At 42.5% G+C, this 24483-nt stretch overlaps 1 protein-coding gene across 4 annotated transcripts in view; it reads left to right on the forward strand.

Moving 5' to 3' along the window:
• LOC137429644 (kalirin) overlaps nucleotides 1-24483 on the forward strand; it is a 429755-nt gene that overhangs the window by 388601 nt on the left and 16671 nt on the right. For 2 of the 4 annotated variants that reach the window (XM_068119740.2, XM_068119741.2), the window contains exons 47-55: nucleotides 1848-2028; nucleotides 4364-5061; nucleotides 6103-6359; nucleotides 8977-9100; nucleotides 9374-9433; nucleotides 13579-13606; nucleotides 15804-15966; nucleotides 18573-18694; nucleotides 20833-20964. In XM_068119740.2, coding sequence (XP_067975841.2) covers nucleotides 1848-2028; nucleotides 4364-5061; nucleotides 6103-6359; nucleotides 8977-9100; nucleotides 9374-9433; nucleotides 13579-13606; nucleotides 15804-15966; nucleotides 18573-18694; nucleotides 20833-20964 — 1765 coding nt within the window. The remainder of the gene's footprint in view (nucleotides 1-1847; nucleotides 2029-4363; nucleotides 5062-6102; nucleotides 6360-8976; nucleotides 9101-9373; nucleotides 9434-13578; nucleotides 13607-15803; nucleotides 15967-18572; nucleotides 18695-20832; nucleotides 20965-24483) is intronic. The other 2 variants (XM_068119742.2, XM_078779669.1) reach the window with 2 other exon arrangements.

Below are 24483 nucleotides of genomic sequence, written 5' to 3' on the forward strand. Positions count from 1 at the left end.
ATTTGCGATTCTTTCGCTTTCCTGCGCGTTTGAGCACGCTATGGCGATTTCTTTACCAAACTCCGCAAGCCGTTCGCTTTGGACCAAACCATTTCATGTAAATAGAGGGGGGGGGGGGATTGGCACCGTACTCGCAAGCCGTTCGCTTTGGACCAAACCATTTCATGTAAATAGAGGGGGGGGATATAATTTTAGATATAGATATAGTACGGGCATGCCCTAGTAACATTCAATGCAAGCAAGCTGAATATTCTATGCTGGCGTACCGTTAGCGAGTCTACCAGATGTAACGTGTCACAGGAGAAGTCTCGGAGCACCGTCCGCAGCAGCGGGTCTTATAGTCACGCCCCTAGCGGTGTCAACGAGCAGCGAGCATCACCCCGGGTTCAGTACGAATACGATTTCACTACAATATGCCTGCATTGTCACAAGATGTGAATAAAGGTGTGTTTGTACTCCTGAGATCTGACTGTTTGGTCAGGTGGTTAAGACTAGCTTCTTTATCCAATAGCTGCTACAGCCTTGATTCACATGGTTGCTCACTCTCACCAACCGGCATTTCTCAAGCTTGGCGACTTTGCCTTTGCCAAGACGAGGTTACGGAAGCCTTTGATGTTCAGTGTACTGAAATACACTGTCCAATAATTAACCTTCGGAACGTCCTCCTTTCTTAATACATAAGCAATAATCGCATCGCATAACATAAGCCTCGCAATAATCGCATAACATAAGCCTCGCAATAATCGCATCACTGTAATACCCTTTACCCTGTCCCATTAACTTTTCTGCGCAATTTCATTTCCCATTTCTTCATCTTCTGTACATCTTTTTCCCAATATTACTAATTCCGAGTTGTTAGGGTTAGGGTTAGCCCTAACCCTAACCCTAACCCTCGTAATCATTTTAGCTCTTCTGTGAGCCTCAATCACTCTGTAGAGCATGCATATAAAATAAGACCTTATTTTCCTTCTTTAGTTTGCTGCACATGGCTGTGGGTAGCATCATTTTCTGGGCGCACGGCTGTGCCGCTGACGCAGTGCTTCCCTTTAGGTTAAGGCAGGAATTTGTAATTTGTTCAGGGTGCGGGCAATAGCTTACCTACTCTTTGTGATCAAGGACATCGTGCGATTAACATCCACCAACTAATGCTGGCAGATAACACCTGAAGTCTCTAAACTAACCAAGTAATTATGATGGTGCTTCACAAAGACTGAGGCTTATCCTGAGGATGAGAGGTGAGTCTTTTGGCCTCAGATGTGTGTTAAACAACTACCGGTACCTAGAGACCATACATTGCTGTGGCCATACAATTAATCATTGTGTGTGCCAACCCTCGGATGGGTGTTAAACTTGGCATCGCATCTCCTGCCATTAGCTGGTGGGCATTAAAGCTCCCACAGTATCCTTTGCGAAGGCTAGGCCAGGCCTTCACTAGCACCCTGGCCAAATTACAAATTCCTGCTCTAACCTACAGGGGGCACTGCATCAGCAGCATAGCTATTACCCACAACAAATGATGCTACCCGCAGCCATGTGCTGCATATGAAAGAAGAAGAAGAATGCTTGGCCACATTACTTCAAAGGTGACGTTGCATCACAACTCGATGATCAAATAATGTTAAATATTTGTTCTATTGTTACTATTTTGAAGTCGTTCTTTGTGCTTATAATGGTAACTTCAGACAACTTTTTAATATTGGGCAGGGACAAGCAAGTTCCTTTTCAAAAGGGACATCTGCTGAAAGATTGCTGCAGTTCTTCAACTTTTAAGTCATCGTACAATGGGGCAACTAACATCCCTGCCTACAGCTGGACTGCACCTGGAGTTGAGATTTCCTTCCTTGCAGATGAGCCAGTTGGGTTTGCAAGAGAATGTGGAGCGAGACCCTTGCAAGATGGCCGTGACAGTCCGTGGTGAGCGTGGACTTCAGGAGCGCTACGTGCTGCAAGCTTCGTGCACAGAAACGCGCCAAGCGTGGGTGCAGGAGATCGGAGAAATGCTCGAGACGCAGCAAAACTTCCTCAACGGTGAGGAATTGCTTGCCGAATACAGAGGTCAGAAATTCTTCACCATGAAGGAGTCAGGCCTATGATCCATGTTTTGATAACGAGCTTATCAGAAAGATTGTATACCTGATGTTGGCCTAATGGTTAGGGCGGTGGGCTTGGGATCCTAAGGTCCTGAGTTTGAATCCCGTTCAGCTGTTGTATTAATACCAGGTGGGGTTGACTCAGCCTGTCATCCTTCCGAAGTTGGCAAAATGAGTACCAGGGTACTGGGTTCTCTCTCAAGGAGGTTGGTGGCAGGATTTCTACTCCTCCCGCCGTAAAAATACCTCATTCCGTAGCACACTCAGTGGTGTGTGCTGGGCTGGTGGCAAGGAGTCGTCCAAGGATGCAGCAACTGATGCTGATCCAGTGTATCCTCATATATATATATACATATTGTAAATGATAGCACACTGAGCAGTAAAAATAATTTTTTTAATTCTTTATTAATAGCCTGACGTTTCGAGAACAATCTACTTCTCTTCCTCAGAGGTGTTGAGTGTTGTGTCTAATGACCTTGAAACAAAGTAAACTCGGCTGAGCCTTCTCCGAGGTTGTGGCTGCGGTACGTTGAAGCCACATTTGTGATCATAAAGAAGGCGGATGTTGACCGTTTCCACACATAGGTAAATTCAAGATGGCCAGCAATACATTTCACATGTGAAGTAGAACAGGCTGGGTCTCTATCATTCCTGGATGTACATCTTTCCAGGGACGGAAACGGCTAGCTACACACAGAGGTGTACCATAAACCTCCCAACAAAGCCAAAGTATTGGATTACCACCTGCCACAAAATAAGTTGTGTTCACAGCTTAGTAGATCGTGCAAAAACACACTGTAGTGACCATGAACAACGCCGGATGAAAATGCTGCACATCACTCAACTACTGTGAGAAAACCACGACCCAAATGCATTTATCAAATCTTGTCGCCGGAAATCCAACTACGGCAACAACAATCCAACCACACCTCCACACACGGTGGCACTTCCATACATACAACACGCATCTGAAACCACAAGCCGCATTCTTCGTGTGTACAACTTCAACATCACCCACAAACCACAAACATCCTCACGAGCACAGCTGTCAAAGACAAAAGACCAGGTGAACAAATTTGACAGAAATAATGTCATCTACAACATACAATGTGAAGATTGTGAAGCCAATTATGTGGGCCAAACATACAAACACTTTAACCAACAGGCTAACTGAACACCAACGTGCTGCAAGACGACAAGACAGGTTGTCATTAGTTGCGACACACACACACCAACCCACATTCTCATGGAATCGGACCACGATCCTTGGCACAGGATCTTTGAGAGTGAACTGCAAGATTATCGAGGCCTGGTATTCTGATAAAAACTCCATCAACTGACACATCGACTTACACCCCACTTACAAAGTACTATGCAATAAATTACAACGTCAAAAACGGCAGTCATTTAAATGCAGGGAAGCCCTGTGATTGGCAAGGACTTGGACCAATCCATGACGTCAACCGTCCCCAACAGAACTTAGCAGTTAACACAACACTCAATGCCTCTGACGAAGAGAACTAGTTTGTTCTCGAAACGTTGGGCTGTTAATAAAGAAATTTTTAAAATTCCTTTTACCGCTCAGTGTGCTATCATTTACAATATGAATCCTGAGCTGCAAATCTTTCGACATATATGTATATATATATATATATATATATACCTATATATATATATATATATATATATATATATATATATGACCTGGTGTTGTCTTTGCGGTTCGGGTGCCGGCTTGGGATCCTAGGATTCTGGGTTCGAATCCCGGTCGATCGCTGAATTAACGCCAGGGGGGTTGACTCAGCCTATCATCCTTCCGAGGTCGGCAAATTGAGTACCACCTTGCTGGGATGAATGATCACGGTGTGTACCCCGATTTAGAATAGGTACACCGTATCCCTGCGCATCGAAGAGCGTGACCAAGGGTTGGCGTCAGGAAGGGCATCCGGCCATAAAAACATTGCCTCAAACAGGGAACCATGATTGTCATGGGGCCCGCAAGGCTAAACCCCGCTCTAGTGGGGAAAAATGGCCTTAAAACGATCATTCATTCATTCATTTCATTCATATATACATATGTATATACTTTGACTGTCCCACAACTAATATATAATCACTCGCATCAAAATCATTTATATTTAAGTAAGTAATTGGATTTTTTGTAGGAGATGTGATTTGTGCATGGTGGCTTTCTGGTCACAGGTGCACCTGATATCATATGAAGGTAACCTCTGGTATTTTTTTTTTACCCCCACCCTGTGCATACCCTTCAGCATTGACTTCCCCTATTGAATACCAGCGTATTCAGAGCGGATTGTTCAACTCTACCAATGTGGGTCAGCGCCAGCTTTCTCCAGGAACCGGTTACCGTTGTTCAGCTTCTGGCAGCGAGGACTGCCTGAGCCAATCGAGCTCAGATGATCCGCAAATCTTGCTGAACTCTCCAAAACATGCAATTTGTGAACCGGCAATTCTCCAAGTGAAACCCTTCCAACTGGGTTCACCACCTGCGGCACCTGGCACAACTGAGATGCCCATTGGCACCGAACCAACTGCTTTGAAGGAATCTGTGCAAGATGGTGGAAGCAAGCTGTTGGGCGCCAGCATAAATAGGGAATCTACATCTGCAGACAAGGTGCCGGTGACAGCATATGGATCACCGCCCATAGGTTCTCCGCTGCATCCGGCTTTTTCATCGCCATCCCACCTTCCTCGTGAAGCCTCTCTGGGATCTTCTGGATCTCATTCCTGGGACCATCCATTTCCTCCTCCAAGCCCCAGCTCAAAGGGGTGTTTCTGGAGTATGGACCCTGCATCACCTGCTAATCGGCATGGCTCGTTTGGCCTACTGAGTGACAGCGATTCACTTCCACGGCACCTTCGCAAGCATACCGTTGGTCGTGATTCCGACCGTCTCAGTAACTGCTCCACGATAAGTGACCACTCTCAGCAGTCGTCACTGAGTACTGAGGTGTGTTTCTGGGGAGTTGATTTTTATTTCTCATCACCACTTCAATATCATTGCAAAATCCAGGCATACACCACTGACTCACCTCTAAAAATTGCAGCGTAATTATCACTTTCCATTAATTATAATTTATACTTTCCTCAGTTTATCTTTCAGAAGTTGAGAAAAGCCAATATTTCTCCTTCCTTTTTATTTTGTCTTTCGTCAGATCAAAAGGCTTCACAATAACCCTTTTTTGCACCTTGAGCCGGCCCCGCAGCTAATTGTGTTCATTTCACTTGCAAACTATGACCAAGGTGTCGGCCAAAAAATGAACTGAGGATTTTGTTTTTGAACCAACTATTCATGCATGAATTATACTAAAGTACGCCATTCATTGTGTCTGTCTTTCTGACCATGATGCATGCTGTCGTTACTTATCCAATCTCAACCAAACTTGCCAGGGGTGTTTTTAAAGGATACACTACGGATGTTGTTGAGACTTAATTTGACCCCTTCCCCGAGGGATTTTTCCATCTTGGACAAACGCCTGTTGACGTGTATAAATAGCTTAGCATGCTGTTTTGTTGGGGCACCCCTACCGGAAGTAAAAGAAATGGCGAAGTAAAAAAATAATAATTAGAAACCACAAATCTGATTACCTTTTTAACCAAAGCTACCTTTATCCAATGCGTGACCTTTATTCAATGCACAGCTCTTTGCCCCCATTGTGAGAGGGTGTACTAGTGTAATACATTTGGGTTGGCCGGTTATAGTTTTCCCATCTAAATATGTGGCTCTCGATGCAGGAAACCCAGGTTTAAATGCCATTTACCATGGTTATATGCCGTGTTTGTATTTATCCATTGCCATTTACCATACATGTTTGTCCATTGTCTGCTACAGGACCTTGAAATTCATTTGTCTCCTTATGTCTTTGCACTGGATGTGGTATCTGCATAACCTCCAATGTAACAAAGAACTGAAACAAAGCAAACGTTTTTTTTTTTCCATTTTTGATATTGTGACAGGTGTATTTTTGTGTTTGTACCTGTGACCGCGTAGTCCCAAGGGGATGAGACCGCTGGCAGCCCGACCTGCATGCTCGTGACCCAGGAATACTCGGCTGTGCGTGAGGACGAGATCAGCGTGGCCCAGGGCGATGTGGTGCAAGTCCTCGCAACGAACCAACAAAACATGTTCCTCGTATTTCGTGCGGCCACACCTGATTGTCCTGCCGCGGAGGGTTGGATTCCAGGCTATGTGCTGGGCCATGCAGGAACGCCAGTTCCTAACCGGGACACGTATGACACAACCATGAGGTGAGATTACGTGGATGATTATTGAGTTTTTAGTAACTCCATGCGTATGCGAAACTTGAAGGGGCACACCAGGTCATATTTTCGAATACAAGTAGATTTTTTTCTCTTGAATATAGTTTCTCCAGGATTATTGCAATTGCCTATCCCTGACCAACCCCTCCTCCATTGAAATTTAATCTACTAGTGGGGTCACCCGTGGGAATCCCACGGGCATGGAGGTGTATCGTTGCGATCGGTGCAGCCGTTTTTGCGATACCCGGGACAATAACGTTAGGCGGGAGTCCAAACCTGAAAATGCTGGAGACCAAAGCTGAAATTGGAAAAACAATATAGCCTATTTTACTCCAGGGGTCCCAGGATTACCCACCCAAAATGTAGTTGCGATCGGTTCAGCCGTTTTTGCGGTACCTGGGAACGGACGGACGGACGGACAGACAGACAGACGGACGGACATTTGGTGAATTATAGTAAGATTTTCCTGGCAAAAATAGCAGGATGAATTTGAAGAAAAGTATGGAATGAATCAACATAATCTTTGGTCTGGTTTGTAGATGTGGAGAGAGGAAGTTTTACAGATTCACACCAATGCAAGCAAAATGTTGTCCTTTGCAATATCTAAGTGAACACCCATTGTAAAGCGAGAAAGGGTTACACAAAGTAGTCACGGTGGGACGCAGAAAGATAAAAAATACATGTTGATCATGTGGAAGTTGGCAGTGTCTGAAGGAAAAGGCTGGCAATGGATGTGTAGGGAAGACTGAAAGCCTAAAAGAGGCATGAGGAATGATTTGAAAGTAATTCTATTTCAAGTGGATTCTGCACGCAGTAATTCGATAGTAATTAAATAACTCCAGAAAGGATGCGGCAAATAAGGAAGGATGTGTGAAACAAGTTGTGAAACGGCCAATATTGTTAATAAGATCGATAAACAAATGCAATTCTTTCCCGATTGGATTTGCACTTTGTGGAAGTTATTTTTTTGTGTGTGTTGAAGATCGAGGCTCGTGTAAGAGCTAACATTGATCACAAAAAGACAGACTGACACAAAAAACATAAAACATGATAAAGGAAGCAGGAGAACAAGATGGAGAGCAGGGACATCAAGAGATCTGTGGGAGGGAGAGGGCTTGGGGGGAGGATGCATGGGAATGGGGGGTTGAGGTAAAAAAAACAACACGTGGACACTGCTAGGACTTCCAGGAAAGAAGTCGGTATTTCAAAAAAGTGGATCTGGAGTGAATTAACGGGGGTAGAAAAGATCAAGGTTTGGATGGGGGAAGGTAAGAGATGGTGGTGGACAGCTGTTTTGAAGACCTGGAGGGAGGAGTGGGATTGGAGAGAGTGAAGTTGTTTGCGAGGAGAAGCTGAAAACGATAGGAAGCTTCATTTTGTTGAGAATTTTCTTTTTCTTCATTTGGAAACAACGAATGCCGATAAATCATAACCGTAGTCTCTCAGCGCGGGCTGCCAGGATAGCTGAAGGTACCGTGCACATTCGCCTTTCAGCTGCCTAGCTTGGGTTTGAATCTCAACCCACCGTTAAATCCTGGTGGTGGTCATCCTGGTGTTTCACATGCAGGGTGCGGCATGAACGTGTGCACCATCCATTGGAAGGGCGTCACACCTTCCACGCAAGCAGCACATCACATTGCCAAGAGATTGCTTCGGCAGCATATACCCTCTGTCAAGGGAATGGTCCGTTGACCATGATGTTTCGTCTCTCAGCAAGAGGTACTCTTGAGTACACAACAATTTTTTCTTATTGAGAACTGAGCCTTTTCACTCCGGCAAACGTAGTTACGGTCAGCCGGTAGCTCCAGTTGCTCAGTACGAATCGAGCGAGTCGTGTTAAAATGACCGCAGCAGTCATGTGAGTCCGCAGCTCCGAATCGGATCACTGCTTTTGATCTACGCTACCGTACCCATTGGAACCGCGGAGCCAGGCGAGTGCTACTCCGATAGGTGAGCACATGATCAATCCAATAAAGCCGAGAAAACCTTGGTCACATGACCCGATCATCTCCAACAGCCAATTGACCTTAACTGATTTACTTAAGCCACCAGATTAAGCCACCAGGACAAACAGACTTCACCCAAGGACAAGTGCGGTTTAAAATATATTGCAAAGAATGGCACAAGGTGAGGGGGGTGTGGGGCGGGAGGGATTACAAGGAAGAAGCAATCACGAATAACGCTATTAATTAAGCCCCCTTACCCTTACCTATCATACGTGCCCAAGGATGAAACACTGAACCTTATTTACCTAAACTTAAAGGCCTTCACTCATACGACAGTAGATAGTAGTGGGTAATCACAGGACTTGATAATACCCCGGCCGTGCCTGGCACGACACAGCAGGAACCGATGTAAATCACCAAAGGAGCATCCTTGCTGCAGGTGGAATACAGCGTGAGCCATGTGGGGTAGAGCAGAGGCGTGGCTTGCTGGTTGGTGGTGTGGCTAGGCCAGCGGCATCTACAGCTGGTGCCGTGCCATCTGAGCTATCTGGGCGACCCCTGACCAAGCATGTGATTTTTATTGAGTTTTATTGTAAATGGGAGATTAGCAGTCAGACAGCTGATCATTTATTCACTTAAATGTCTCTTCTTTTCTGAAGCAGGAAGTCATCTTCGTGGCACACAGCGTTCCGCCTCCGCCGACGGAGCAGCAGGGAGCGAGAGAGCAAGCAGGCACCCCAAGAGGGGAGCCCACATAAAAGTGGTCGCAGTGTCATTGTGAAGGTACTAATACAGGGGAACGTCAGAGTCCTCTCACTCTTATTTGATTCGACAAGAATATATATTATTATTCCACGGACAAAACCAAATAATTATCGTTCTGGAATGGTGGAGGTAATCAATATGCAGCTTTAAATCGCTTTCTCATCTCGAGGCCTTTCTAGCCAAGCTCCTTTTTCTGGTGATTCTAATCTTGACTTTCCCTCTTGATGGGCATTTCTTACTTGGGCGCTGATTTTTATTTTATTTCTTTTCCACACGCCTCCCTCCGGCCAGGAGTCACCACGCTCCCCGGAGTCCGAGTCTGATGACTTGCTTCTTAACACTAAAGTGGAGGTACTTTAATCTTACCTTCCTGCTTTCAGCCTTTAATGTTATTATTTTTACCTTCTTGTTTCTTTTTTGTTTTTTTTTACATTTTCCTGTATTGGATTTTTTCCCCTCTTACATTCATCACAAGGTAAATATTCTTTTGTTTTGTATAAGTTGTAGTATGGACCAGTTTTTTTCAAATCCCGACATGTTTTTAAGAATCAATTTGTTGTCTTCATGGCAGCAATTTATTTGTTTTTAAAGTTTTATTCCTTCCACAATGTTTACATTTATTTTCCCATTGATAAATTTCGCTGGGATTAACCACTTTGTTTAAAGAGAAAATTAACCACAAAAGCCACTGCATATCTTCAAAATCTCTAAAGGTCCAGAGAAATATCTCGTTATTACAGTATGAAGGATGAACATGCAAATACATTATGCACATTCCAAAAAAGGCAAAGCTTAACACTACCTGGCCGGAAACTAAACCAAAGCTAATGTGACAAGCTACACTAACAGCTTAGTTGGCATCCCAGTAAGAATATCAAATACGGCCTTTCAAGGTGTGTGCAACTTAATTATTTTATTTTGGGTGTTGAATTTTTATTGGATTGTGCTGTTCTGTTAAGGACAGTGCAACTGGCACACCTTTATGGAGACTTTTCAGGACTAAAGGTTCCACTGCGATCAAGTTTTTGTTATGAATAGCCTTCCAATTTCTTCTTAATCCACTCCTCTGTCACTCTTCGTCTGAGCTGTGACTCCTTGCTAGGTGAATCCCCGTGTATTGGCTCGGGAATTGCTGAACAGTACACGTTGTGCTGTTACTGCCATAAATTACTTTACTCACTATTACATATATATATATATATATATATATATATACATATATATATATATATATATATATATATATATATATATATATATATATATATATATATATATTGTCGCGCAACTCCGATGAACACCAGAGTTGCGGATGCCGATCACGAAGGCTTTACTCCCGAGGCGAAAACTCAATGGCGGATTCCAAAACCAAAAGTTACCCCAAGCACGCGGGAATAGGGGAGCTACGAGAGCCACCGCAGCCTTAACTGTTAAAATCAACCACCCGGAAAACTGTGTTCAGGAATATATATATATATAAATAATACAAGGGTTTATTCAGGAAAAGCAAGGACAGGAAAAGCACGCGCCGGTAATCTAAGGCCTAATTTCGGATCCCACACACACAGATATCGAATACAAGACGGGGGGATATGAATACCAAAATCAGGACGTTCGTTATGTTATTGTGAACGCGGAGCTCGGCCTTATCTGGTCTCGTCATTGGCTTTGGCCGCCGTCCAACACGCAGCTCCTTTCGTCCCGCAGCACGCCTCGCTCCAAGTTCCAAAGCCCCTAGCACCGATCACCACGAGGTCGACAGCAGGACAGCGAGCTCCACTCGGGCTACGCCTCAGCCCGACTCGGGTCAGGAGCTCTGAACGACTCGACCGTGCTGCTGAAAACAACTCCTCGTATCGACTCGACTGCGCAATGGCGCAATGGCAATGACGCAATGGTGATCGGTGCTAGGGGCTTTGGAACTTGGAGCGAGGCGTGCTGCGGGACGAAAGGAGCTGCGTGTTGGACGGCGGCCAAAGCAACTGGCGTTCAGCAACTCCCTATGGCTCAACTGCCGAACTGCGAACTGCCAACTCAACTTGGGCTCTCTCTCTGCACTCGGGATCTGCCAACTCTCCTCGTGCGCACCTCAAACGAACTTTCTCGTTCTGAACTCGAACTCAACCACGAATCCAACTGCCCGAAAAATGGCGCTCAGCCTCGTTAATATCCCCGGCCGGTGACGTCAGCATTGGCGCACTGCCTACCAATCAGAGCCTCCACCGACTTGCTGGCTCGCCTGGTGTACGCCCACTGTGTCTCAGTTCCGCGCGCTCTTGTTCTTGGTCTTATAGCACATACTATGCGAGGTGGATAGGCCTGTCGGAGGTGTAAATGGTGGCGGCCGTGTGGCGGTGTTCTGGCCTGATTTCTTCCTAGGTCATGTCAGGGGAGAAGGGCGTTATTAGTGTTGTACTAAGGGATCCTAACTAAGTGTCTAAGTGGTGTGCAGTGCCAAAATGGACAGAGGTTTGGCTAACCAGGTGAGGCATACAAGGGCTCTACTCCTTAACCCCTACTGTACTTATCACTCGAATCTCCTGGTAGATTCACAATTGTACATCTTAACCGACAAAACGCCTACACATAAAGAACTTATTACAGGTAGTGTTCCTTACCGCGACATTTCGAAGCATGGTACCTACTCAGATCTATTCTGCTCTATATATATCACTACCCAAATTCATAACAATATATATATATATATATATATACATATACACACAGTCACACACATACCTTGTTTTGCCTTCAATTTGTTACTGTTTGTACCATCTCTCGTTTGACACTTACTTCTGACTTGTTGAGATCTCACTTCTGCACTTTTCACTCTGATAGTGGGAAATTAAGCCTTTTCTCTGTAGGCCTAATACTGCATGGCAGTACATACTCGTGGATGATCCTTGTTTAAAGTTTGTAAATTTAGAAGCACCACAAATAAAACTAGAAAGCATGTCAAAATGTAAAGCCCATCTGCATCCTCTTTGTACTCAGACTTCTTCTTCTTCTTCCACATGCTAAACATGACAAACAACAACCACTAAAAAAAAAGTACAAAAAACTGACGATTTTAGGCATCCTTGATCTTTTGACCTCAAAAGTAATACGCTTCAGTGAATCAATATGCAAACCCTGCTCAAATTTCAAGTCAATCGGATGAAAATTGACAATTTTATGCAAACTTGACCTTTGACATTTTGATATAAAAAGCAATTGGCTTCTAGCTTCTGATTGGTGAACCAATTCAGTGAACCAATATGCAAATTCTTTAAATTTTAGGTCAATTGGATGAAAATTGATGATTTTATGTGACGCTGATCTTTGCCCTTTTGATCACATTATTTGTCTTCTCCCTCAGAATAAAGCTATGTTGGATGAAAATGATTTTATGTGACGCTGACCTTTGACCTTTTGACAAAATTATTAATTTGTCTTCTCCATATTCTCATAATATAACTTTGTTGAAAATTTGATGAGAAAGGTTCAAATGATTAAAAAAAAGTTACGGCCTGGACAGAGACAGACACACACACACACACACATACACACACACACAGATGTAATTGCAAAACCCCTTCTCCCGCACTAACTATAACGGCACTCGGTAGAGAGCATACGTCCGTCAGACTGAACAGTTTACGATTTGTATCCCACTGATAGGCCGGATCTGGATCCAGACCTGAACTTTAATCTAATCGGCTTGTACTTGTCACCAACCAACTCATCCACCTAGTTTTGTCATAAACCGTCCAAAACGTTTTGAGATATCAAGCCATACATCATTTTTGGTCCCATCTCTCAATGGTGAAGAATCACTTAAAAATTACAAAAAATTCTCGTATCTGGATCCGGATTTGGATCTTCACCAAAGTCCAATCGATTCGTCCTTGTCAAACACCCAACTAAGTTTCATCCGAATCCCTCCATAACTTTTTGAGATATCCTGTTCACAGACAGATAGACAAACAGACAGCGGTGAACACATGACCTCCGTCCACATTTTGTGGCGGAAATAATAAAAGACAGAAAAAAATACATCAAATATGGACTGCACTCGTCACACATGTCCAACTCATAAACCAGCTGGTTATGTGGAAACATAACATGACAAAATGCAAAGTATAATGAACATAAAAGCAAAAAGGATTAAATTTAGGGTTTATGATAGAATAGAAATGATGCCTACACAAGTATATTCCATCAAAAATAGTCTATATTTTATAAAATAACTTCTTATTTGAGGATTTCCCATCTTTTTCTTAAGTATTTCCAACACCTCGTCCTAAGACATGAATATTTGTCCGTGTTATTGTAAGTAGAACTTGCACACATATGTATTGTTTTTTGGATTGGAAATATTTAAGACGCAGAAAATTGATTATTTGGATCTGAATTGTTCTCCAGTTCAACAAAGTGTTTTCGATTTTTTTTGTTTAACCCACAATGTATCACAACAAAATATATTGTTTATTCATGCATCTTTCGTTGTTTTACAGCTTCTCAACCCAAACTACATTTACGAAGGTATGAGACCTTTCATGTTTGTTTGTTAAGATTACAAGAAAAAAAACCTGTCCATAATTTTCCCTCTTTTATGATGTTTTATGATGTTTCCCTATGTTGGATTATTATTACCCTGCGCACGCGAAGCGAAAAGTGTGGTTAAGCAATTTTTCCGTTTCTGTCTGTCTACAAACGTCATTTTCGAGGAACAACTTAATTTCAAATACGAATTACGAATCTGAAAACGAATCTGCAGTTCAGCAGTACTTTGGCTCTGAATTTGTCCCGATCGCACATGTGTGGAGACGAGTGTGAGACAATATTGTTTACTCTGTCTGCCTGTCTGGCAGTGAAACAAAATTGAAAATCATTCCAAACAGGAAACTTACTGTTACGTCATAAAGGACCCAAACAACAGCCACGAAGAACTAATGTAGCGTGTTAGATAGGGTCATGTAAAAGTCACTGCATCAAATTTTAAAATCGTTATTTAATTTCAATTGAATGATATTTTTGAGCACTGGAGAACATAAATTGCCTTTTTAGCATTTACAAAACCCTTCCGTTTATCAGGACTTGACCAAAAAATTACGGCATTTTACATTGTGACGACCATTCAAATTTGCCGCTCTTTGACCCCACCCATGTCCTGGTGTTTGGTACGCAGCCTGTGGCTGCTGGTTGCCGCATTTTCTGGAGGCAGGGCTGTGTCACTGATGCAGTTCCCCTTTTTCCAGTTAGCTGGGACTCATTTTTCTGACCTTGGAAGGTTGTCAGGCTGAGCCAACCCACCTGGTGTTATTTGAACTGCACGGCAGGGGCTCAAACTCAAGACCCTAATAACTTAAGCCAGCCACCTCAACTGTTAGGCCAAGACTAAGCCACCCATTTGCTTGTTTCACAATATATTTCAGCGTTTGGTGTTCTATGAGCTCTCCTGTATGACATGTAACACCAGATTCCACAAGGGGGCGCTATAGGATGCATATTTACCTTGAGAGAATTGGGTACTCCTCCAACCTCAAAACCCAGGAGCTATATTGTTGTTTTTACTGCCGAAAACCAACACCCTGACATGTAGGAAACTTATGTCGTACAACCACCAGTTTTCAACTCATTCTGTCCAGTAGTTTAGGAGTGCATTGAAGTTAAGCAAGCAAACAAACACTTCTCATAATGTTAAAATAAGTTTTGCTTGGCAGTTTCATTTTCCGGGAGTAAGTGTTGTTGTTGTTTTTTGACAAATATATCTTCGCGATGTTTGTTAGTCTCAGCATCTCTACTTTGGTGTTCTCTCTTTATCAGCATGATGCCATGATTAAAACATGTTTGACATGGTAGTTCTAACTTCCTCTGCACACCCCGAGCACAACCACCAGTTTTTCACTCATTCTCCATCCAGCGGTTCAGGAGTGCATCTCAGTTAAACAAACAAAAACACAAGCAGACACTTCTCAAATGATACAGAGTATGATCATATGTTTTATATTGTCCACCATTTATAACGAGGTTACCACAGAATGTAATCCTTTTCGAGTCAATTAACGCTGCTAGTTGGAATATTTAAATTTTTCTTTGCTGTTCGAGTGTTTTAATGTATATAACTAGCATCTCAGACGTGCTCTTGAGATTCAGCGCTCTTCTCACTCCATACATTGGCATGTGACTGGAAGGTTGTTACAAAGGGAACTAGAACGGCACTCAGTAGGGAGCACACCTCCACCTGGTTGGCCATATCTCCCAATGGTGAAGAATTACTTTAAAAATTCTACTAACTGGATCCGAATCCAGATCTTCACCAAAATCGAATCATTCAGTCCTTGTCACATACATTACATCTCTGCCAAATTTGGTCCGAATCTGTCCACAACTTTTTGAGATAATTATTTCACAAACGGACAAACAGACAGACAGGGTTGAAAACATAACCTCCATCCACCTTTGGTGTCGGAGGAAACTAGAACTGCACTCGGTAGAGAACACACCTTCACCAGGCTAAACAGTTTACGTTTTGTATCCCACTGATAGGCCGGATCTGCATCCGGACCTGAACCAAAATCTAATCGGCTTCTTCTTGTCACTTACCTGACTAATCCACTAAGTTTTGTCATAATCTGTCCATAACTTTTTGAGATATCGTGCTATGGAAAGTTACAAAGTTGTGTTTGTGATTGAAATAATGATCCGTTTTCATGCTGCCGATGTGCTCGTGATGCAGTGGCACCAGAATTTCTGCACCCAGTGCAAGATGCAAGCTGCGCTGTGGGTGAGATGGCTACTTTGCGTTGCAAGGTGTGTGTCCGCCCTCGAGCAACCATTACCTGGCGTGGCCCGAGTCATCAATGTCTATCTCATGGCAGCAAGTATTCATCGATGTACAAGTGAGTGTAACCAACACTGTGTCGGGGTTTATAGTGCTCCTGTTTGGGCCTAATGCCATGTTGATCATTTGTATCGTGAACTCAACCTAGAAGACAGAAACTATTGTACACCGCACCTTTCCTATGCCATCTTCACGCGCTGCATAACGTCATTGCCGGGCACCGAAGGGGGCTCGGCAGTGACGCACGCTGAAAGGGAGTACTCAGTTTTCACTCTGGTTGTTTTCTTGTTTTCTTTCATGTTTGTTTGTTTTTCCGGGCGATATCTCAGCCATCCTTTGAGCTAGGAAGCTGACATTTGGGCACAAAAGTGAGCAAGTACTTTGGCAAAAACGGTATTTTTTGTTTTTTGATTAATCAATTAATTGATGAGTTATTTAATTATTACCAATTTATTTCGTACTTATTTATTGTACACCGCACCTTTCCTACGCCATCTCCAGGCATTGCAAAACGTCATTGCCGGGCACCAAAAGGGGTTCGGCAGTGACGCACGCTGAAAGGGAGTACTCAGTTTTCACTCTGGTTGTTTTCTTGTTTTCTTTCATGTTTGTTTGTTTGTCCGGGCGATATCTCAGCCATCCTTTGAGCTAGGAAGCTGAAATTTCGGCACAGTAGTGAGTCAGTCCTTTGTCAAAAACGTTATTTTTTGTTTTTTGATTAATCAATTAATTGAGGAGTTATTTAATTATTAGCGATTAATTAAGTATTTATTTAATTAATCAAATTTCCTCTCTTCTGACCATTATCTCAGGCACCTTTTGAGTTAGGAAGCTGATATTTGGACATGCCAATGACGAGGTGATTTGGCCGCAAAGGCTATTTTTGATTTATTAATTAATCAATTAATCCATTAATTATTTAACTATTCGATGAATTACTAAAAAAAAAAAAATTTAAGTTACAGATTCTGATGAAATGGTGGTGGTTCATGTGTTCTCTGACCGAATTGATTAATAATTTAATTTTTTCATGATTATTATTTATTTATTTTCATTATTAATCATTTATTTATTTTCTTTCTCATTTGGCCAATATCTCAGGCACCTTTTGAGCTGGGAAGCTAATATTTGGACATGAGTGACCAAGTGATGTGGCTATCAAGGATATTTTTGATTTATTGATTAATCATTTAATCGATTAATTATTTATTGATTAATCGATTAATTATTTATTGATTAATCAATTAATTATTTAATTTTTTATTGATGAATTCTTTAATTAAATTTCTAAAAGATACATCTTCAGATGAAGCACTAGTGGTTTAGTTATGGTATTAGCCAATTGATTAAGAAAATATTTTGTGATAATCTTTTATTGATTTAAATTATACGATTAATCAATCAATTAGTGTACACCTCTCCCTCCCAATGCAGCCTCAATGAGCTGCACTGCGGTATTGCCGGGTGCCATGCCGCGCGCCATGCCGCGCTGTAGGATATTTAATTATGTGGCACGGGGGCGGTGTACTTTGAATGTATCTGTACTTGTTTCCTTTCTCTTCTGGGTATTATCTCAGGCACCTTTTCAACTAGTAAGCTGATATTTGGACTTTGGACATGACAATGACCAAGTGATTTGGCTGTAAAGGCTATTTTTGATTTATTGATTAATCAATTAATCGGTTAATTATTTAATTATTCGATTAATGACTAAATTATTTATTTTATTTTTTTAGTTACAGATTCGGATAAAATGGTGGTGGTTTATGTGTTATATTAGCCAATTGATTAATTATTTAATTTTTTTATGATTATTATTTCTTTGTTTTCATTATTAATAATTTATTTATTTTCTTTCTCATCTGGGCAATATCTCAGGCACCTTTTGAGCTTGGAAGCTAATATTTTGACATGACAATGACCAAGTGATTTGGCTGTAAAGGGTATTTTTGATTTATTGATTAATCAGTTAATGGATTAATTATTTATTCATTAATAAATTAATTATTGAAATTTTCTATTAATTACTTATTTATTAAAATTTCCAAAAGTTACATCTTCAGATGAAGCACTATTGGTTTAGTTATGCTATTAGCCAATTGATTAAGAAAATATTTTATGACAATGTTTTATTGATTTTAATTATGCAATTAATCAATCAAATATTGTGCACCTCTCCCTCCAAATACAGTCTATATGAGCTGCACGGCGGTATTGTTAGGCGCCCCGGCAATGCCGCACTGGAGGATATTTAATTATTTGGCATGGGGGGGGGGGGGGGGGGCGGTGTACTTTGAATGTACCTGTACTTGTCTTCTCACTGATTTTGTTTCCCACGTACTTGTTCCTCACTTCGCTGCCGCAGTCGTCACCGCTTCTTCTTCCTCTCCTGTTTCTTCACACTTCGCCCCTTATTCTCACATTTTACTTTTTTCTTACCGTTTCAGAAATATATACCTTTGATAATATTCTATTCCAAAAACGATTCAGTTTCTCTGAAAGACACAAATAAACCCTTGAAATTCACCTCTAACACCTGAGAACTCTGCTCATGTTGTGCTCACCTCTCTGTCGAGTTCCTCCTGTATGTCCAAGAATTATTTGCCAAATGGATATCTTTCTGGGCCGCACAAGTATCATTCCATGAATGTCCTTTCCTTCCAGCGACTCTGGTGAGGTCGTGCTGAAAGTATACAACGTGACCCCGCAGGATGGTGGTATATACACATGCACGGCCATGAACGAGATAGGGTCGACGATCTCATCGGCCACGCTGCGTGTGCAAGGTGTGTGCATGCTCACAATTATTTGTTCTTCATAACCTGGTGAGTGCATCCTGTGGTTTCTAACTACTCCGACATGGCCTGAAGTTTTTAGTATACAACTAAAACAGTTTCCCCACACACGACGCTAAGCAAAAATCTGGGTTAAATAATTGATTCATATCTGTATCTCTCTCTCTCTGTGTCTCTGTCTCTGTCTGTCCATCTACAAACATCAGTGTATGATTGAGGAACAACTTAATATCAATTGAATGTTCTATTTTGAACAGGAATCTGAACGTGTCAGAAAACGAACCTGTAGTTTTGCAGTAAGGTACTTTGCCACTGAATTTGACCCAAAAGATCCAGATGACCTAAAAGTCCTTAATGACCCAAAAGTCCCCAAGGACCCAAAAAGTCCTTAATAACACAAAAGTCCCCAATGACCCAAAAGACCCAAGAGTCCCGAAGGACCCAAGAGCCCCAAAAGTCCCTGAGAACCCAAAAGACACAGAAGACCCAAAAGTCCTTAATGACCCAAAAGTCCCCAAACACCCAAAAAGTCCTTGATGACGCAAAAGTCCCCGAGGACCCAAAAGACCCAGATGACCCAAAAATCCTTAATGACCCAAAAGACACAAACGTCCCCACGGACCCAAAAAGTCCTTGATGACCCAAATGTCCCCGAGGACCCAAGAGTTCCTGAGGACCCAAAAGCCCCAAAGGTTCCCAAGGATCCAAAAGACCGAGATGACCCAAAAATCCTTCATGACCCAAAAAGTCCTTGATGACCCAAAAGTCCCCGAGGACCCAAAAGTCCTCGAGAACCCAAAAGACCCAGATGACCCAAAAGTCCCTGAGGACGCAAAAGACCCAAAAGTCCTTAATGATCCAAAAGTCCATGACAACCCAAAAGGACCCAGAGGACCCAAAATACCCCCCTGAGTCTGGCAGGCAGGCATGCTACATTGGTACAATGGTCCAACGCCCCCCCCCCCCCCACCCTGGTTTATATAAATGAACAAGATTAGAATTAATTAATTGACATTTGTGGGAAAATTACATGCCCAGACCAGGAATCAAACCCAGGTCCTCTGGAAAACTGTTCCAGTGCTCTGCCATCTGAGCGATCTGAGTGACCCTGACTGAGCATGCAATTTTCCCACACATATGATTGCCACTCTCTTTCTGTCAATGCTTCCGGGGCACTCACTGCCGACCATAGGAGCACCAACGGCCTGAACACGTGGGGGTCTTCCTCCAATGGGGGGACAAATCTATGTCCGCTATTACAAACACCACTGGAGGCGTAGAAACACAATTATATAAACGAACAAGATTATAATTAATTACTTGACATATGTGGGAAAATTACACGCCCAGACCACTGGTACGGTTCACCAGAGGACCTGGGTTCGATTCCTGGTCTGGGCGTGTAATTTTCCCCATATGTCAATTAATTAATTATATACTTAAACACTGTAGAACACAACTCGCCTTGTTGTCACTTCTAAGAACCTCCAGTTTAGCAGTACTTGGACATGTTAAATAAGGTGGTGTATAAGACTACATCAATGGTGCTAAACTTCGAGAATTTTTATAAAACGTACTTTAAAATAATTATTTTATTTCGATTGAAGCACTGCATATTCTTGAACATTGCACGCGTTTATTCCTATGAACTATGAAAAAAATATATTCTATGAACTCTCTAGTTTTGTTTTGCGAGAATTGCGCTCATAGGTTTTAGATTTTGAAATTTGTTTTCTCGAATCGATCATCATGTTGATATCAGCATGAAACGATGATTACAAATTTAAATTGTCGTATGTCTTGTCTCTAATATTGGCTTTGGAACACATGTGACATGACATGTGTTTGTCAGCTCATAATTGGCTTTTAAACATCCCTGTGATGTTAAACCCCCAATCATAGACCCGGTGGCAAGACTTGGCTGCTTCCAAGGTTATTGATTGTAAAATCAATGAAGGTGCATTAATTGATTAATGGTCCAATTGTTTGTGTTTGTAGGATATGACGTGAAAAATGATCAGATCAAGCAATTTGTTCATTGAATATTGATTTTGTTTTACTTTAACTTGTTGATTTGCTTTCCTCTACAACATGGTGTCGTTATTTTTGCTGTGGGGTGTGGCGAGCAGGTGTGCCAGGTGCTCCCGGCCGTCCTGTAGCACAGAATAGGAGCAGCGCCTCGGTGTTGCTCCGCTGGTACACACCAGTTATCACAGGGAACTGTCCCATCTCCAGCTATACTGTGGAGTACCATGAAGAAGGTAAGCTTGGAAAGTCAAACCCAGCGCAATGTTGGCATGGAAACTTTAAATCACTGAAACTTTCTGTAAATATTCACTTGAGACTTCTGCATCTGTCTGTCTCGCCATCCTCTGTTGCTTGTATTTCAACCTCTTGTTTGGGATTCAAGGCGCAGGCCATTACCATGATTGGGAATGTCAAATGTTCATCGTTGACAAAACCCGTACGGAAACCAGATTGGTAGTCTGAAATTCATAATTTGAAGGAGAAGAAGAATACATATTGCCGCTACATATTCACAGGTATCAATAAAGTAGAACCAAATACAGTACTGGAACTAATTATGGAAAGACATAAATTATATGCACAAATAATGAGAAACCATAATTGAGAGATGTATATAATACATACACAATGCATTATTACAAAAATTATGCATAATTACAAAATTAGAGCGAAGTCACCATCACAAATCCCCACACTTCCCACCAAAAGCAAAGTTGAAAGATGGCAAAAAGTTCCACCAGGATTGACCCAATGTTGATTGCAGATACAAAGTTTTATTAAAAACGGTTTTAAAATGTGCCCGTAATTGCATTTTTTGGCTTTTGACCTCTCGGGCGGGGCCAAAATGATACTGCTCTTGCACCTTTGTGCCGTGCGGTGATCATAACTACCAAGTTCGGTGAATTTCTGTCCAACCGTTTAGGAGGAGATAGTGTGACGAGCAGACACAGATGGAGCCGATTACAATATCCCCCATTTTTAGCTCACCTGAAACAAAAATTGTTCGGTTGAGGTGTTCGCATTGTGTGGTGCCCATATGTCACTCAGTCAGGCTGTATGCAAACACTCGGAACTTATCTGAAACTACACACATGATTTTGTTGAAACTTGACCACAATCTTCCTCACCCACGATGGACTAATGTTTGTTCACGACATTGTAAAAAATCAGGGGTTTGCCCCTCCCCCCCCCCCCCCCCCCCCAAATAGGTACTTTATTTAATTTCCTATCCGTTACATATTTCATCGGTCATTCATGCCTACCAGTGGTTCCTTGGTTGTACCAGGCGAGCCCAGGGGCATTGCCCCTATTTTGTTCAAAAAGCGTGGGGATAATAAATCAGTTTGTATAAAACCCCATGCAGCCTGAATGATGTTCACCTCAGGACTTTGTGGAGGCCAAGGAATCTTTGTGAGAATTCCATCAATCTTCTATGTTCCAGATAGTTTTGCACCACATTGGCTGGATGCGTGGGGTCACTGTCCTGTCAGAAGATGAATCCCCACCCAATTAGGAACATTCCTCGTGGGATGGCAAGATGGATCAGAACCTACCTGTACCTGTCAGTCGTCAGTATAAATTCGATTTTATGTAAAACTAGAACACTCTTGACTGAAATGCAACCCAACACTTGTATTGATCCACCCTCATGCTTCACTGTAGCTGTAATACACTGACTGTTATACCGCTCTTCTGCTCCTTCAAACTCTTCTCCTCCTTCTGCTCTTCAAACTCTTCTCCTAATCTCTTCTGCTCCTTCAAACATACTGCCATGAATTATTGCCAAACAATTCAAACTTTGACTCCTCTGTAAAGACCACCTTTTCCAGGTTTGCTCATCCCACTGTATCGTTTTTGCTGACCATTTCTGCCTTTTCGTTCGGTTGTTTCTCAGCAGCCAAAGCTTTTGGGTAGCTGCGCATCCATTAAAACCACGTGCTAATGTATACCTTAATGGTCTTGACAAAACATTCACACCCATACTTTCAGCTGGTTCACCCACAAGGTGTCTATTGGATAATCGTCTATCACATAGTGAACATACCTTGAGGTACTCAACATCTCTTTTGGAGAATTTGGCCTTTCTTCCTCATTTGGCATCCCTGGTGTTGGGCTAGCGGCTAGGGTGCCAGCTTAGGATCCTAGGATCCTGGGTTCGAATCCCGGATTCCCGGTCGATCGCTGAATTAACGCCAGGGGGGTTGACTCAGCCTGTTCATCCTTCCGAGGTCGGCAAATTGAGTACCAGTTCACTGGTAATTCCCTGCTTGTCGTAAAAGGCGACAAAAAAAGGGTTGGCGGCAGGAAGGGCATCCGGCCGTAAAACATTGCTTCAAAAAGGGGACCAAAAAAAACGACAACAACCACGGTGCCCGAAAAAGGCCAACCCCAGCTTTGCGGGGGAAAATGGCCTCTAAAGGTGGGTTTTTTTTTTTGTTTTTTTTCCTCAACTGCTTCTATCCCCAGCAGTACCAGTTTCACATATCCTCCTCAGAGTCTTGTATGAAGATGAAGTTGGGCTGAATATTCCACATGGAGTCGCTTTCACGAGCTAAGATGTTGGTTTATATAGAATTGTCACGGAATATTTTCTTCTGAGGATAGGAGCCATAATATTCACCACTTATTCACCACACAACCATTATATTGTGGTGCTGTGCACACACAACTCGTTTGCCAAGAAGGTAGGCCACAACGCGTGTACAAACCAAAACACTTTATTCAAGGCTCGCACGTAAGCACTGGGCGGGCTCGACTTTCGAGCCCGCATATATGTCCCGAGGCCACGCCTTGCCCTCGGGCGTGGCCTGTCGGCCGAAAGGCGGGGCATGCATTCCAGTTCAACCCTGCGCCTCGTGACGCCTTTGCTCCGGGCGTGGCCCGAGCCGTGCTTCCACGCCCGGTCGCTCGCGTCGCCCACTGGTGCGCGGAATTATTACCCGCTGGCATTGTGTCCGCCACAATATAACTGGTTGCACTTTAATTGTCCTTCTTAGGTGCGGAACTTTATGATTGTTTGCATGACGACCAATCATAGAGTACTATGTCAACACTCGCGTTCGTAGGTTTTTTTTTTAAATGATGCCCACATGACGACATGTGATCGATCTAGTCAGCGCTTGTTCGTTGGTCATAATTCTTTTTTTAAATGACACACACACGTCATCAATGGAGCTGACGTTATGTTACGGCCTACCTCGGCAAAGTTAGCCAGAAGCAACGAAAGGAAATTTTCTAAGTGAGGCAGAAAATGTAAAAGCAGATAAGAAATTACGTGAAAGTTTTCTAAAAGGTACAAATTTATTTGAAAGTTAAACCGAGAATGAAGCAGCAGCACCGGCAGCAGCAGCGATAAGGTTAGTGTTTACAGGTAAAAACATTTCTACCTTACTAACCTCATTTTTCCTTGTTTTAGCAAGAGCATGTTGTTATTTTGAGTGGGGGAATGTTTTTTTGTGGATTTCTACTAGAGCTTCCTGATGTAGAATGTGTTACACTAAAATGATCATCATGATCTCCTGAGTTGATTAGGATAATTAAAACGACAAAGAACCCAGAAGAATTCCCATGTTTCCATGTTAAGGTGTAAACAGCAGCTTAATAGGTCTTTCCACGACATGACATTCAAAATACCCAATAAGCAAGAGCAAACAGAGATTGCAGACCCTTGCCAGGACATGTTTTTAGTGGTTTCTAAGGCTTTTATGTTAAAACAAATATGGCGGCTGAACCACACGACCGATGACATCATC

This window comes from Myxine glutinosa, chromosome 6 (genome assembly GCF_964187855.1).
Source record: "Myxine glutinosa chromosome 6, kmMyxGlut1.1, whole genome shotgun sequence".
NCBI lineage: Eukaryota > Metazoa > Chordata > Myxini > Myxiniformes > Myxinidae > Myxine > Myxine glutinosa.